The sequence below is a fragment of the Podarcis tiliguerta genome (genome assembly GCF_965153285.1).
Source record: "Podarcis tiliguerta genome assembly, chromosome: 1".
Lineage (NCBI taxonomy): Eukaryota > Metazoa > Chordata > Lepidosauria > Squamata > Lacertidae > Podarcis > Podarcis tiliguerta.
The window spans coordinates 94795547-94813451 of record NC_139534.1 but is presented as its reverse complement, the minus strand read 5'-3'; the positions used below and the strand labels follow the sequence as shown (position 1 = coordinate 94813451).

Here is a 17905-nt window from a genome sequence, read left to right as displayed (position 1 = left end):
AGAATGAAGTGAAAAATGGTGGGTCAAAAGACTGCCGAGGCAGCTACGGCATCAGGTTCCAGGAAGAGCAGATTCTATCTTCAACACAAATAAATTTTCAGTTGCAATGTGTCCCTCTACTAATTTGAGCCTTGGTCAAACTGGTGTTCTAGTGTTTCACAGATGGATAATATAAGAGCCTTTAGCAACAGACCCCTTAAAGAACATTCTCCTTCCGTCTGAGACTGCCCATTCGTTCAGATCATCAAGAGAGCTCCTGGTTTGTCTCCCAGGTACAGTTGGTGAGAACAAGAGAAATACCTCTTTCTGTTATAGCACCCAGACTTCAGAGCTCTTTGTCCTGGGAGATTTGTCTGCACCCGATAGCAGAGTTCAAATATAAAATTTAAGGATTGTCTGTTCCAGCAGGCCTTTGACCCAACTGGCTTCTCCTTATGGATTTTTAAAGTTGTTTTTTTAAAAAAAAAAATTTACTGCATCATCGTCTGTGTTTTGCTGCTTTAATATTATATGATTGTATTAAACTTACATGATGTTAGTATCCTTGGGTAACAGAAGTGAGAGGAAAAAGTGGGATATATATATTTGGATATGTCTAAACAGATTATATTGAAAGTTTCAAGTGCACTTTCCTGAGCCAGAGCTCCAGAAGAGCCACTTCCTACAGTACAGTGGTGACATTTACTTGAGGAGAAATCTGTGGGGTATAAGTAGGGTCTTGGGCATTATACAGAAGAACAGGAGATGATCCCATTCCACTATAGCCAGAATACTGCAGTGTAAATAAATTTCCCCCCCCGCTCTCCATACATACTGTCAAGCCCTGAGGCATCTCCCCATACTGATGATATAGTCAGTAATGGCTAAATCTTGCCAAGATGGTCTAGGAAAACACCTCTGGCTCACCCTGTTAAGTGTGTTGTTCTTTCAGATCCCGCTCCACTCCTTTGTGGAGTGATCCATGATGGCTGATCCATGACTAGGACCAATCCATAGATTTAGAAAAGGTACATGGTAGCAGAATACCCTTTCAGAATGCAGGAAGGGTATAGCAATGCAAAAACTCCTAACAAACCGCTCCTATCCATGGAAATCTAGCATGTCAGGAAGAAAGGTTAATCCTTGCTGTAATGTGCTTACTATGTGTGTTGAATTTTTACACTGAGGAGCATTCAAACCCATGCCTTTCTTGCCTGTGTTCCTCAGACACCTGAACCATGTACTTTTTTAAACTGTTTAGACTTGTAGTCTTCAAACTTTCTAGATCCTTAACCCAAACACGGATTTGGAAGACTCCTTTTTTCATTCTCAATTTGCATAGTGGGTACTGCTGCCATTGCAGCTCACCTTAGATCAGGCTATGATCCAGTTTTGGGTAATGTTGAAGATCAGTGGTTTATACTGACTCTTGAGCCTGCGTAACTCTCTTCCTTAAAAAGCAGTACTTTGCATCCTGATTAGTACTAATCCTCTTCATGGAATATGACTTTCCTGTCTTTCCCTTCCTATTGCGATCCCTTGCATCTTCCCAAAAGCAGTTCATGAGGACTGGAAAACCTTTAAAATGTGACATGAGGTGTGTTGTAGGCAAAGAGATGGAGAGGAAAAGGGAACTTGGCTAAAATATTGGTCAACCATGAGCACCTTTGTATCCAAATCAGTGAATAATTTTGACTGGATTATGTTTGATGTGTGTAAACAGTGCATATCCATGTGTACTTGTCCACACAATAGGCCCAATTCTTAATTCACCTGTTCCAAAGCAAATCAGTATTGGTATTTGATTGTACACTTCATCCCCTCTTTGCTTGGACATACAGACTTTCCCCCCTCTCCATTTTGTAATTGTTAATCTAAAATCTTTGTAGATGTCACTGTAGTTTACACACAAACACACACACACACACAGAGATTTAACAATCCTTTTTAAAATGAATTGATTCACAATAGCTGGACATCTTTCAAAGAAGAGGCAAAACACTATGAAGGGCATTCCATTAATTAATTGCCTAGAGATTAATCACAGAGTTCACACCTCCAACTATCTCATCTGCTCATGAAAGGAACTTGTACTTATGGGCTCAGTTGAGAACTAGGCTGCAGTTACTCTCATTAATTTTATATATAAAATGTTGTATTTTGCAGTAGTAAGAATACAGACTACTTTGGTTAAATGTTCCTGGTGTTGAGTACAGCAAACTATATATACCATTGTGGTTTATAGAGAAAGTATAACTACCAGAGAGGTCTGTAATAGTAATAATCTGGGGCCTGTAATCAGAAATGAGAGAATGGTAGAATGTTGCCATTAAATAAGAACAACAACAAAAATCTTGGTTTTGCTATTTTACAACTATAGGCTAGCAAGTAAGTGACAATAGAGATATATTTAGTCTCATCTGAAAGAATTTAAAACAAGGAATGAAAATGCCAGAGAAGATACAGGTAATGATGAGAGCTCTGAAAATACATGTTAATTACACTTTTAAAAAGATATTAGCTGAAAATAGATGACAAGGGAAAGACAGTAAAAGATTGTTTTGTACCCTTACAATGAAACTACAGCACATGCATTCACAAACAGGTGTTGTGAAATTATGATTCATTTGCAACTGTCCCTGCACAAAAGATGAATCTTTAAAACTGTCTTGCAATACAATATTCTTGATAATACTCATATACATCACTGCCCTCTGTTGGATGGAATATCTCAGATATGCACATTAGTGCATCCAATCTCCTTCAACATTCATGAAGTGGAACTGTTCTTGAAAATAATGCATATTATCAGCTACCATTTCTTCTGCCTTTATGAAGTATTTGGTGATTAATTACTTACAGGAGGATCCAGTGCTGCAATCTTCCTGACAAGCAACCCTGTTTTTGCTCACAATAGCAACCAAACTGCCATATGGACAAAAAAAGATATATTGTTGTAGCCTCTCAACTCTTTCGCTGTGCTGTGAACCTTTATCATTAAGAGCCTAATTTATCACTTCATGAACCTGAGGAACCTCATGCAGCAAACTGTTTCGATGGGATCATGCAGCTTTGTGACTTTAAAGTAATTGCTTTTGTTTTTCCTTCCTTCCTTCCTTTGAAGACAGCAACAGCTCAGACAACACTATTTGCATGAACTGTTGAAGATGAAAGGCAAGAGAAAATATGTATTTTCATGGGCAACAGTGGGGAAAAGCAGAGGAAATAATTGCAAGTCTCGTGATTTTTCAAGGTCCCTAATGTATATCCTTTCCCTTTAAGCACATGTAATATCCATATTTTATTTCTCCTGATTACTAAATATATCTTATGGATTTATATGTTTAATTGTCTCTCCATATTTTCAATCTATCACTTATCCTCTGTTACTTATGCTCACAACCGCTTGGTAATCTCACACTATTTAACTCACATCTCCCAGAATATTAATAATGTCTAGACCTCTCTCACACTATTGGGCCATCACTCAAGATTAACTACTGCAATGGGAGGAAGAGGGGAATTAAATTCTGGGGTCCTCCATTTTTCACATCTTGTCATGTGGTCTTTATTTTTGTGGTGGGTCTAATTTCATTTATATATTGAAACACAATCCCAGCAAAGGAAAAAGGCGGCTTCTACATACAAGCTGAAGAAACAGCAGCTCTCCACCTGGATTTAATTTCTTACTGTTGCTTACAATTCTTCCTTCTCGGCAGGGCAAGCCTTGAGCCACTCCTGGCTGTGGTCCACTGGCTTGACCATCATCCAGGCATACTTGCATACGTGCTCTTTGTTGCAGTCCTGCTGCCAGTAGATGACATTCCTGCGATTTAGATTTGCTCCAGCACAAGCATCGTACCACCAGCCTCCCCCAGCAATCCCGTTGTACTCAAGTTTGGCACAGTTCTGAAAATAGTTGTCATTATCTCTATCTTTTGTTGTGAACATCTGGTTATCATGGAGATATGCTTCTGTGTCACGACACAGGGCGTCGACGGCATTACCTTTATACAGACCAAGCCTGATTCGGTACTGAGAACCTTCATCTTCAATGCGGAAGGGCTCATATTCTCCCCACTTGATATTGGCATTTAGGTCTACAAGTTTAATCCTAAGTGCATATGGCCTTGGAGAGCTGGTTAGCTGATGCATGTATTCATTGCCTAACCAGTAGTTGTCGTTAATTGTGCCAAATCCATGTTTGTAGTCCTGCCATGTCCTATCGAAGTCCACCGTACTGTTGGCAGTAATGTGCTGAATTACTGTCCAGCCACCATCTTGCATGTTGCAGTACACGCCAATAGGCTCCTTTGCTGGCTGAATGACATATAGACCATCTCTGGAGTTTTCTTCAGACTGCTTAAAGATCTCACTGCAGTCTCGTGGATATTCTGCATGGACATAAATGAATGCTTAACATTATAATCCTGTAAGCTTGGCTTAAAAGCTTCCACAATAATTGACTTTTGCCCTCAAATGTAAGAAATTGTTAATTTGTCAGGATCTGAGGCACATATATTGTGCAGGTCTACATAGTTTCTTTTTTGTGATGTGACTACAAATTTAAAAATATATTATTATTAAGCACCGTCGTAAACAAAAGGTAATAACAATGATGGATAAGAATAGAAATATTTGCTCACAAAATATCATACAGGTTGACAAGTAGAAATCCACATGAAAAGACTGATGTTAGCATCAAAGAGTAAATACAATTCATCATAAATAAACTATTAATTATTAGAATTAATTATTAAAAGGAAACGGAGAAAATCCAGAACAAAACACAAAGTGTTAATTTCAAAACACTGGAAAAAAGCATTATGTACATTACTTAAAGGTAAAGGGGCTCCTGACCATTAGGTCCAGTCGTGACCGACTCTGGGGTTGCAGCACTCATCTCGCTTTATTGGCCAAGGGAGCCGGCGTACAGCTTCCGGGTCATGTGGCCAGCATGACTAAGCCACTTCTGGCAAACCAGAGCAGTGCACAGAAATGCTGTTTACATTCCTGCCGGAACGATACCTATTTATCTACTTGCACTTTGACGTGCTTTCGAACTGCTAGGTTGGCAAGTCCTAGGCTCTGTGGTTTAACCCACAGCGCTACCCGCGTCCCGTACATTACTTAGGAACGGCTGAAAGTGACCTTGAAGGGACAAAAGCTTTGTTTGCAGTTCTGCAGATTGAAAACAAAATTTATATAGTCAAACATATATCTTGACAAGTCAGCAAATTATTCAAAGCACGATCAGTTGTGAAGTGTGAAGTTTTACACACACAAAAGTTCACTGTGGTCAAGAGAAAGAGAAAGAGAAACAAATCCACACTGTACATTTAAAGCACATCCAATACACATTTAAAATGTATTTCCCCAGAGAATCCTGGGAACTGTAGTTCCTCCCCTCATAGAGCTACAATTCCCATCACCACAACACACTACAGTTCCCATATGACTTCGGAGGAAGTCCTATGCTTAAAATGTGTGTTGGATAGCTCTAAATGCATGGTGTGTAGGTGGGGGAAGAAACTGCTATATTCTCAAAATTGGGCATGTGCCTTTTGTTTAGCTACAGAGATGTGCAAATAGGAAACAGTACACCATGTGTCCCCTGTTTGCTGGTTGTCGCAACTTTGAGAGCTGGAAGAGTTACGGTTGATTAGAGCTAATTTTTCAATCTCTGTAAGTGGAGGAGGAGGAGATGACTCAGCCTATCGTTAGAGATTCTGAGGATGTGTTACAAAGCTCCCCTTCATCCGTGTCTCTTAACAAAGAAATAATAGTTCTTGCAGAAATCTCCTCTCTGACAACTATTATTTGTCTCCCAGTACAGAACCCCCAACTCCTAAGAACTCCGATACACACTTAAGGAATGGAACAGTTCGTAATTGCTTGGCACTGCATCTACCCATCAGTGAAAAGTACCCTGAACTGGCTGTGTGGTATGGGTGCCTCTTTCCTCTCAGAAGGAAAAACAGCTATTTCCATATTAGACGTGGCCAACATATGGAGCTGTATCACAGTGGAGAATCAGTGGAGGCTGGTGCTCCCTGAGACACAGAAGGCAGGAAGGACAACAGTAGGTGGAGATGGCGTCAATAATAGCCAAGGCCAGCTAATTCTGGTTTTGTCCCCATCCTCTTCCTGCTGAGTTCTACAAGGGTAACACTGAAACTAAGGCGGAGGAGGAAGCTGGAAGTCAGTGCTACCCACTAGACCGGATGTAGGTAAGGATACCAGGCTGAGTTTGTTGAGTGTCTCAATGGACCAACCTCCACTGTATTTGTCTTAGCCCTAGGTTCCAGATAATTGAACACCAAGGAATGTGGCTGTGAGAAGAAAAGGGAACCATAAGCTACCCATAGAAAAGGAACAAAGATCCTTATAATAAATTGAAAATGAAAACCATCACATTTGTTATGAAATAAAACCAGTTTTATGCTTAGATTACAAAATGCTGTTCAGGAAGCCCCCTGCTTCTATGGTAATGAGCACAAGAAAAAATATAAATTGAGGTTAGTGACTCCTGGAAATAGGGCATGATCTCCACTGTGCTGAAAGAGGCGGTGGTGAGGTCACACTTGAGAAAGCAGCTTTGGACCGAACCCTCTGTGACAAACTTTGCCCATCTTTATCCTATCATTTTTGGACAAGGTGATAGAAAGCATGGTGGCCTCTCAACTCAAGGCCATGTTGAAAGAAACTGGTTATTTGTTTCCATTCCAACCAGGCTTTCAGACTAGTTTTGAGACAGAAACAGTCTTGGTCACCCTGGTGGAGGACCAGGGGAACTGGACGAGGGGACTTCAACCTTATTGATTCTCTTTGACCTTTCAATGACATTTATTACTATTGGCCAGGGTATCTTTCTGGACCATCCTGCTAGGTTGGGTATGGAAGGCACTGTGTTACTTTGGCTCTATTCCTTCTTGGAGGATCAGTACCAGAAGGTGGTGCTGGAGGACTTTGATTCTACCCCAAGCCCTCTGGCCTTTGGGGTGCCTCAGGTTTATGGCCTCCATGTTGTATAATACCTACTGTACCATGTGTGTGCTGGGTGGTGGAAATAATCTGGAGGTTTGTTCTTCAAAATCACCAGTCTGTGATTGACAACCAGCTCTAACTCTCATTTCTGCCTGCAAATCCTAGGGAGCCTTAGAAAAAGATGTCTCAAGGTATTTTTGGAGTGGATGAGGGTAAACAAACTGAGGTGTAAATTCAGATGAGACAGAGGTGCTGCAGGTTATGAAGCTGGGAGATCCGGGTGGAGTGATGCAATTTATTCTGAATGGGGTTGCACTTTCCCCTGTTTTTATTGTTAGAATTGATTAAATTTAAACCCTGCCCTTTTCCCCAAACGAGCCCATGATGGCAAACAGCAAGTGATAAAATAATAAAAACGTCTTTAAAATAATTCCAGTAATATGCTGACTGGGGAAAATATCAATTTAAAAGGCTTATTGTAGATGAAGGTCTTCAGCAGACAACAGAGGTGGTGCCTGTCTGATATTCAAGGGTAGGGGATTCCAAAGGGTGGGTGCCACAACATGAAATGCCTGATTCCTCCATTGTATGGAATAGGTAAAGGTAAAGGGACCCCTGACCATTAGGTCCAGTCGTGACCGACTCAGGGGTTGCGTCGCTCATCTCGCTTTATTGGCCAAGGGAGCTGGCGTACAGCTTCCGGGTCATGTGGCCAGCATGACTAAGCCTCTTCTGGTGAAACCAGAGCAGCGCACGGAAATGCCATTTACCTTCTTGCCGGAGCGATACCTATTTATCTACTTGCACTTTGACGTGCTTTCGAACTGCTAGGTTGGCAGGAGCAGGGACCAAGCAACAGGAGCTCACCCCTTCGTTGGGATTCGAACCGCCAACCTTCTGATCGGAAAGTCCTGGGCTCTGTGGTTTAACCCACAGCGCCACCTGTGTCCCTGTTGTATGGAATAGACCTCCTGATAAGACGGTATCTGTAGGAGGCCCTCACCTGCAGAGCCCAGTGATTGGCAGGGTGTATAAGAGTTGAGATGACCAAGTTTGTAGCTTGCAGGCTCTCCTGGGCTCATCACTGTAGGTGGAAGCTCAGGTGGTATCTGTGGCAAGGAGCTTCCTTCCTTTGTATATATGAAGGTTCTACTGAGCTAAATAATAGCCCCTGTCCTCCATGGGTTTTCCCAATCCTCCTTTTAAAGCCATCTAAGCCAGAGGTCACCATCACCACATCTTGTGGAAGTGCTTTCTTTAAGTGAGTATAAGTGAAAAAGGACTTCCTGAATTTACTGCCAATCTATTTCATCTTGAGACCCTGAGCTCTAGTATTATGGGAGAGGGATAAAACACGTTTTTGTCAATGTTCTCCGTACCAATTCTCTGCACACATCCTGAAAATACTCCCCCCCCCCTTCTAAACTAAGAATCCCCACTTTTGCATTTCTTCATAGGGAACATTAATCAATCCCTCCGTAGTTTTGATTGCCCTTTCCTTAATCACACACATACCCGGCATACCACAATTACCTTCTGCGTTAATGTTGATCAGTCTCTTATAGTCTCCTGGTGGAATCAGATGAGAATTAGCAAGTTCAAAGGCCTTTTCTGCAGTTGTCCATAGTCCACATTGAAAGAGTAGCAGCAGAAAACATCCCGCTGACTTTTCCAGATTCATTCTCTCCCTTGAAGATGCCTTTCACTCAGGTCGATGGATGCTGCAAACATAATAGAGGCTGGCATTTAGCATTAAAAGATTGATTGCATCCAGAGAGAATTTCTTGAAGAGAAATTGAAACACCTGGTTTCAGCATTCAAGATCTGCCAAAAAAGGGGGCTTTTCCCCCTCTCTTTGGCAACACAGGGCTTTTAAAAAACATGTCACAGTGCATTTGTGACAGACTACTTCTTTGACATGTAGAACTTTCCTGTCACACAGAAGTCGTTTCATCTTGTTTTGCTATCAATCAGTGTGATATAGCACAATTGAGTGCACGGTAAGAGCTGATAGAAAATAATGTCATGTCAAGGTTTCCATTTTAAAAAGCACACCTCTCCTTTATCAGAACTGATGTGCTGTATTCCCTGGACCACATCTGAAAGGAAGCCTTTGCACAGAAATAAAGAACTTAAGCATCCAGAAACATCAGCTCTGGACAAGCTGTCTGTGGAGATGATTGTTACTTCACAGCATAATGTCCAGGTGACAGTGTTTTCAAGCCTCAACACTTCAGTCTTTTATGTATGGACAAGTGCCCATCAGGGTTCATGTTTTGTTGCTCATTAAGAGACATCACCTTGCCAACAAAGGTCCGTATAGTTAAAGCTATGGTTTTCCCAGTAGTGATGTATGGAAGTGAGAGCTGGACCATAAAGAAGGCTGATCGTCGAAGAATTGATGCTTTTGAATTATGGTGCTGGAGGAGACTCTTGATAGTCCCATGGACTGCAAGAAGATCAAACCTATCCATTCTTAAGGAAATCAGCTCTGAGTGCTCACTGGAAGGATAGATCATGAAGCTGAGGCTCCAATACTTTGGCCACCTTATGAGAAGAGAAGACTCCCTGGAAAAGACCCTGATGTTGGGAAAGATTGAGGGCACAAGGAGAAGGGGATGGCAGAGGATGAGATGGTTGGAAAGTGTTCTCGAAGCTACCAGCATGAATTTACCAAACTGCGGGAGGCAGTGGAAGACAGGAGTGCCTGGTGTGCTCTGGTCCATCGGGACACAAAGAGTCAGACACGACTAAACGACTAAACAACAGCAACAAGTACAAACCCCTACTTGCACTTAAAAAAAACCCTTTGAATTCCATGAAGCTTTAAAATGTACTTTAAGCCAACTTGTTCTTAATTTCAACAACATCTATCAAACTGTTAACTTAATCCCAAGCAGTAATATACAATTTCCTATCATATTTGGGAGAGAGCTGTGTCTTCCCTATGCAGAAATTACTCTTTTGGTATATTTCCAAAAGCAATGTGTTCCCCCTCGGCCCAAATATTGAATACATTTTCACATAAAGCACCAGCAGTGATCTCAAAATGAGCTCATGATTTTCTATGACTAAGGCTGCAATCCTGTACAAAATTATAGTTCCACTGCATGAATCTGACCCAAGAATCAAATTCTCATTAATTTTGAGAAATTTAATCCTATATACTGTATGTCCACTCAGAAGTAAGTTCCAAAGAGTTCAGCAAGACTTATTTCCACTTAAGTGTGTGTAAGACTGCAACCCTAGAAGAGGGTTCCTACATTGATTGATTGATTGATTGATTGAATTACTGAATTACTTGTAAGATTTCTTACCTAACTTTCACCCTAGGTTCCCATGGCAGTTTATGAAAAGATAATAAGCATTATGAAAACCAGTAAAACACATAAATTCATTACAACCAAAACATAAAGGGTGGAAAGACAGGGTCAAATGTTTTTCCCCCCTAGAATAAAGAATACTTCTTTACTGTTTCTGACATTAAAGTTCCTCAGTAAATATAGAAGGAAGCTTTAGATTAGGGAACTGAACAAAATAAAGAGAATAGAATAATCTTACCTTTCTTGTTTAAACTGACAACTGGCCAGGTGAGAGCTGCACGTTAATCTATGGGGTAGTTATTTGGATATGCACTTTGCCTACTGCTGCAGTCTAGGTAAACAGCTCAGCCCAAGATCTCTATCTTAACTGTGGAAAAGCCAGCCGTCTTCACAAAGCTTTACATTTCCAGTGTATCAGTCTTCTGGTTGGTGGACTTTACTCTGACACGTATCCACAAATAGGCATCTTTAAAGGCCAAAGTTCCCTTCATTGTAAGAAAGTTATCACTAATGAAATTATTCTGAATAGTGAATCTCAGCAGGGGATAGGGGTGGCGGGTGGCAGCGCACTGGTGTGGAATCAACTGGTTTGGGGAGGGAGGGACAACAGAATAATCCCTGTTCCAATTCCTGTCCAAAAATAGCTAGGAGGATCAATACGGAAGGAAGAGCTGCAAGGGCGAGTGTCAAGGTTTGGCATCTTTGTCAAGGACCACACCTGAGCACCGGTGAGAAACAATACATTAATTTAGGACAAGTATTAAAGATGCATAAATAACACACAATACATATACTATAAAAAAGAAAATACCTGAGTTGAATACTACTGTATATTGCGCCTGAACTATTTATCAATAGAGGGAAATGGGGCACTACAGTGGTACCTCGGGTTAAGTACTTAATTCATTCCAGAGGTCCGTTCTTAACCTGAAACTGTTCTTAACCTGAAGCACCACTTTAGCTAATGGGGCCTCCTGCTGCCGCCGCGCCGCCGGAGCACAATTTCTGTTCTCATCCTGAAGCAAAGTTCTTAACCCAAGGTACTATTTCTGGGTTAGCGGAGTCTGTAACCTGAAGCGTATGGAACCTGAAGCGTATGGAACCCGAGGTACCACTGTACTAGTTTCCTTCACGTGCACTGATGGCTGACTATTGTGGAAAAGCTCCATATTACCCGCCCTGTCACCTTTGCTTCTTCCTCCTGCATCCAGAGCTATTGCCATAACTTGTCACCTCATGATCTGTCAAGTGCTTAAGTGTGTTTGCAAACAAATGTGTTTTGTGAGTGATCCATACTTTGGTGCACTGGGGAGAAACAGCAGAGGGGAGCTATGGTCTCGCCTTTCAACATGTCTTTTATGTGAAGATTTGTATGTGAAGGTTGTATCAGCACCTCCGAAGCCAGAAGAGACGATGGACCAGAAACTCAAAACGTTTACGTTTCATCATCTTTGCAGCTCTGTCTGTGACTTCCTCCATGGCCATGGGATTGGGTCTCCTCTGCTCAACCTCCCTCCCTTCTTCCATGGGTCTGCCTGCCTTCCACTGCTTGCTGCTTTCACTTCTGCCTCCTTCCTCCCTTCCTTCATTTCCCCCCTCCTGCAACTCTCACTTGCTCTCTTCATATTTCTTCCCTCTGAGCCAACTAGGGTGGGGCCCCCCCACAGGTCTGCGGTGACAGCCCAAGCCAGCAACCAGATTCCTCTGCCGAGGCACCTAGGCCAGCCGCCCAGATCAGTGGCCCAGGGAACATGTGGATGGGTGGTCAGATTCCTAGCCAGGGGCGTAGCGTGGGGGGTGCAGGGGGGCTGGCCGCATTGGGGGGGCGCTCGCACTCGCAGCTCTCTGCCCCTACCTGGCTCACTCACACTCTCTCACTGCAGTGCTGCTTGTGGGAATCCGATCCGAGCCGCCGGGTCGCCGCCCACTGTGGAGGGGAGGGTGCCAGGCGTGCGGTGCGGTGCGGAGAGAGCGCGAGGGACTATCTGGGGGAGGGACAGTGCAGCGGGGGGGGCGCAAATTACTTGTCTTGCCCCGGGTTAGGGGGCGCAAATTACTTGCCTTGTCCCGGGTGCTGACAACCCACGCTACGCCACTGTTCCTAGCCACTGTGGAGAGGCATGATATTTGTCATCCTCCTATATTATGAACTTGATGACCCCCAGCCTGAAATATGAAGTGGTACTGCCCATTGTATCACCTCTTTTCCACCTCATTCTGCGACATGTGTAGACTAGAACTGAAACACAGTAAAATAAAATACAGTGGTACCTCGGGTTACATACGCTTCAGGTTACAGACTCTGCTAATCCAGAAATAGTGCTTCAGGTTAAGAACTTTGCTTCAGGATGAGAACAGAAATTGTGCTCCGGTGGCGCGGCAGCAGCAGGAGGCCCCATTAGCTAAAGTGGTGCTTCAGGTTAAGAACAGTTTCAGGTTAAGTACAGACCTCCGGAACGAATTAAGTACTTAACCCGAGGTACCACTGTAAAATAAAATGGTGGCGCTGGTGTGGTTCATCTTAAGTCATGAACCACTTGTGAGCCAGTCATGGCACAACTTTTGAAGACTCTAGTAAGGTCTCAGTATAGGGTGGGCCTAGGTACATCATCATCACAGTCTTCCTGAGCAGTCTGGGGACTGCCGGACTTTGTAATAATTATTTCAGTTATAGGGTCCACATTTTCCTGGAGCTGAACAACTCATTAACACACAAGAAAATATAATATTTGTATGCTTCTTGCTCTGTTCTCATAGGAATAAAAGGAGCAAATGAGCTGTGATTTCTAAAGTACTCAGGCTGTAGCAAAAAGCAAGAGGAATAATTTCCTATTAATGTCCTACTTCAGCACTGAATATACTACTTTAATATCCCACACGTCTGCTTCTAGATAGCTTATGTGAACTCTTGTCTTAGAAAGTGATATAAAAATTAGGCAATAAAAATATAGAGATGTTAACTTCAGGGAGAACATTAAATATACAACAGAGAATAAGCAGCATGAATCCATTTAAAAGAAAACCGATGCCGAAATCCTGCAAGCAATTGTCTTTGAAACAGTCATTTCGTCCTATCAGGGGAGCAGCAGGTACAGGACAAAGTTTAGCTGGAAAGACACTGATAGCAAATGGCTGCAATCTGGCTCATTAACCATTTATTACAAAGGTATAGAAATGGGGCCACCAAATGAGTTCCAAAGTGTAGGGTTTATTTGTGGTTCATCACAGAAAAATAGCTTTTATCAGAAGAGACTCAGTAGGGAAAGATGATTTGTAAATTGCCTGCGAAATTGTCCTTTTTAGCAGCGGGTTCCTAAAGGTAGACCTTTTTTATTGCCTTTCATTTTTAATGAGGGCAACAGAAGGGGAAAGTGTAACATTTACCCACAAAAGACAGACAAAGGACATTGCCTTGACTACATTGAAGCCCTTTTCCTTTCTCTGCTGTTTTTTTGTTCTTAAACAAATTGCAAATCACTCTTCACGTGTCAATATGAGGCCACCTGACGTTCTTGACTGGACTAGCAAACATACCAATGTTCTTTCCCTTGTGTACACACACACACACCTGCTCGCTCTGCAAACCAACCCTGACACCTTTGCAACCCCCTTTCTCCACACCTGGCCACTACCCCTTCCCAAACACCAACCTGGATGGCTTTAAAACAGAATTTGACAAATTCACAGATGATAAGTCTATCAATTATTATAGAATCATAGAACCATAGAATCATAGAGTTGGAAGAGACCACAAGGGCCATCGAGTCCAACCCCCTGCCAAGCAGGAAACACCATCAGAGCACTCCTGAAATATGGTTGTCAAGCCTCTGCTTAAAGACCTCCAAAGAAGGAGATGATGATGATGATGATGATGATGATGATGATGATGATGATGATTTTCTATTCTGCCCTTCATCTTAGGATTTCAGACTACTAGTCATGATGGAGGCTATGCTCTGCTCCCATGGATCATGGAAGCAATATGCTTCTGAATACCAGTTGCTGGAAACCATGGAAGGGGAGAGTGTTCTTGTGCTTGGATCCTGCTTGCAGGTTTTCACACATCTCATTGGCCACTGTGAGAACAGGATGCTGCACTAGATGGGACACATGCCTGATCCTCCAGGCTCTTCCTATCTTCTTATGTCCTTGTTATGCAATATAATATGATTTAATCAAAATAATATCTTCAGCTTCTTACTGAGATTTTACTGGTAATTAATGCATTTCGGTGGTTAGACTTCAGCCCATGTATAGCACCCAGGTCCCACTTGTGGGTTGTGGAGGCTCCCACGGAAAGGATGGACCTTTGGTCTGATCCAGGAAAGCTATTCTTATGATGTTATGGAATGGGGGACTTGCGGCCCTACAAAATTTGTTGGCCATTCTAGTTGGGGATAATGGGATCTGGGTTCCAGCAACACCTGGAATAGCACAGGTTCTCCATCCCTGCCTTATAGGGTTACCTGTGTGTCTGTCTGAACTACTAGGTCAGGCTCACATGGAGGCACCATTCGCAATCAGCTACTGCCTCAGCTAGTTGCTGGAATACATGTGGTCACCCTAATTCCTGCAACAGCATGAGCTCAAAAAGCGCTGCTATTATAAGAGAAATTAAGAGCAGCAGCTGCATATATGCCATCAAAATGTAGAATTATATAACTGTAGAGATGGAAGGTGTTCCCAGGGCCCATCTAGTCCAACCTCCTGCAATGCAGGAATTATAGCTAAAGAATCCCTGACGGATGACCACCCAACTCCTGTTTAAAAACCTTCAGTGAATGAGTCCATTGCCTATGGGCCCTGGATAACACAAATAGCTCTTTCACACCAGCCCCACTCAGCAATAAACCCAGGTAATCTCAATATGAACGGATCTGCCTTTTATGTCAACTGTCACTATTTCTTTAAGGCAGGCTTTTTCAATCTCAAGTTCCTAGATGTTGTTGGACTACAGCTCCCATCATCTCCTGATCTTTGTTCCTGCTAGCTAGGAATTATGGAAGTTGTAGTCCAACAACATCTAAGAACCCAAGGTTGAAAAAGGCTGTTTTAAGACGTTAGTAGTGAAAAGTCATGGAACCACCATAGTTCCACTAAGGAGGTTCACATTTCATTAGCCAGACCCACTGGTCCATTTGCTTGCCACAAAAGCTAATTGCTAGTTCTTGCAGCTCTTGTAGGGTTATGTCTGCTTTGTGCCATACTACCCAAGTGAAGAGAAGGCTAGACATGTCACAGCTAGCTGAGTAAGTATATATTTGCCTGGAACGCCTACGCCTATGAAAGAAGCAGGCAGGACAAGATAATTGCTACAAGATAAACGCATTTCCAAGGGCAGCTGCTTTATAGATTGCATGGGAAGGTGGGGTCCTATATCCAAGCCTGCTAGAATTTTGATAAATTATTTTCTTGCTGAATGGAATGGGGAAGCAACTCCATATGTTAGGAGTACTAGCTAGGGAGGATTAAACAGGGTAAATTGTTTTAACTTTATCATCAATTATGAACAATTTTTAATCTCAACCTAGATAATTAAATTAACAATCTCTTAAAGATCTCTTTTGAGATACAATATTAAACAATCAGTAGAACAATTTCATACCTTCCAATCCAATGATTCTCAAGCTTTTAATAATTGAGGCACACTTCCTTTCTGAATTAAACCTGGAAGCAAAATTCACAGCAAGCCTAGGTAGTGTGTATGGAGGGGCTGGGCCGTCCAGGTGACACAACCCTCCTCTCAGCCGTGCTGATGTGGTCCAACGGAAACCAGAGCAATACATTGTTATCCAATTCTATTTGGACAGTGGAACATTCCCATGCTTTCTGCTGTAAATGCAGCTGAGTACATGTAGCTTAACTGACCGCCTCTTTTTCTTCTTCTTATCTTTGATTATAAACTCCAGGCAGAGAGACCTATCTCATTCAGCTCTGTAAAACACTGTGCATATTGATGGCACAAACAAGCAAACTGCCATACTTTGGCCCACAGATTTTAATTGAACGTTAAATCACATTGGCTGTGATCAAGATTGGCCCATGTATGCATGAGAAACAATTGCAGGTGTGCATGTATGCGAGGGAGGTGGTTGATACCCATGTACCTAACTGGGTTTTGCTCTAAAGGGTCTGACTTTCAGTGGACTTTTTGGAGAGGGTGAGGGAGAGTAACTGGAAGGAGAAAGCTGAAGATTCCCCACATGTACCCATAACACAATGCCTGCCACTTTGGATTCTGGTCATTGTTACAATGCAGTCAGTTACATTAGAAATGATGATGCTTTTAACGTCCAGTGTCTTCGCTGGCCAAGTTTGTATATACCATTAACTAAGAGTGATCCCACTCCCTGCATGTAAGAGAGTTACATATAAAGAAATTATTACATGATTGTTTATGATGAATGGGATGAATGGTATCTAGGAAACACAAACAAGGAATCCAATAGGGTAGCTTTAGGGAGTCAGGATGGTAGAGAATACAACTGTTTGTGCATTAGAATTGCTGGAATAATTTACTCTGCCATGTTCGGAGGTAGTGTATGTTTAAGAAGTGAATGCCTTCCATATCTGGAACACAATGCCGTAGTTCACATCCTCCTTTCTTGTAGACATCACCATCTGGCAATTGCTATATATGCAGTAGGAGCAATAATAAAATAAATACATTCATAAAGATCAATTCTGCCTCTGCAGGTGGTGTGTTCTGATTCTGCTTTGCAGTGCTTTTGGTCTCTTTTCTCCATCCACTTCATAATTATTTGTCCTATTCAAATTCCTTCAGTTTGCACACCTACCCTTGGCAAGTGCTAGGAGACACTTGCATTCTGAACAGAACCTCTGTTACCAACATCATGTGAATGAGTTTGGAATGTTGTCTCATTTCCTTGGAGGGCTCTGTTTACTGATCTGATCTATTATCAACAAGGTGTAATTTGAAAAACATGCCCGTGCAGCAAAGAGCCACGCCAATGAACTCAGCACTAGCCCACCGTTCCACATGTTGCTATGTGAGAGATCGTAGAGCGCATCTGTGTACTTCTTCCATAACTGCCTCCCACTGGCTATCTTGAGCCAAGCCAGGCAGGTCAATGGGGTTTGCTCTCCTACCCATTTCTCCATATGACTCCTTCAACCACTCTAGAATGCAAGCGTAGGAACATTCCATCGTACGGACCCATCACACAAACCAATGCAGAAGGGCTGGAAACCTGTGGCCCTCCAGCTCTTGTTGAATTAAAACTCCCATCATCCCTGACCATCAGCCATGCTTGCTGGGGCTGATGGGAGTTGGGAGTCAACAGCATCAGAAGGGCCACAGGTTCCCCAGCACACATCAGCAAACGGAAAGCTTTTGCAATTAGCCTTTCCTATGGAAGACATTGAGAGTCCTGTGCAGCCGATATTTTTTGAAATCCTGTCTAAGAATGCTCTATGCTCATTTGAGAGCAAAGGAAGTTCTATGAAGACATGTAGATTTATATATCTGGATTCATTTGAATTCGAGAGTCACAGGCAGCACTGTAATAAGCTTCAAATGCTTCAATTGCTCCCTGCCCCCACCAACTTCTTCAATGAGCAGTTGTGATAAATGGCATATTGGTTCAGTGCTGGTC

At 42.5% G+C, this 17905-nt stretch overlaps 1 protein-coding gene across 2 annotated transcripts; it reads right to left on the bottom strand.

The window, feature by feature from the left end:
* Window positions 1-1909: 1909 nt before the first annotated feature.
* Window positions 1910-16639, bottom strand: LOC310682355 (fibrinogen-like protein 1). 2 transcript variants are annotated; one of them, XM_083451058.1, is made up of 3 exons: window positions 16499-16639; window positions 8500-8687; window positions 1910-4373 (listed from the first exon to the last, which is right to left on the bottom strand). In XM_083451058.1, exons 2-3 carry the CDS (start codon window positions 8645-8647, stop codon window positions 3676-3678), a joined length of 846 nt encoding a protein of 281 aa, XP_083307184.1. In that variant the 5' UTR covers window positions 8648-8687; window positions 16499-16639; the 3' UTR covers window positions 1910-3675. The 2 variants fall into 2 exon arrangements, with proteins under 2 accessions (XP_083307184.1, XP_083307183.1); XM_083451057.1 differs by lacking the exon at window positions 16499-16639 and adding an exon at window positions 10528-10714.
* Window positions 16640-17905: the final 1266 nt, after the last annotated feature.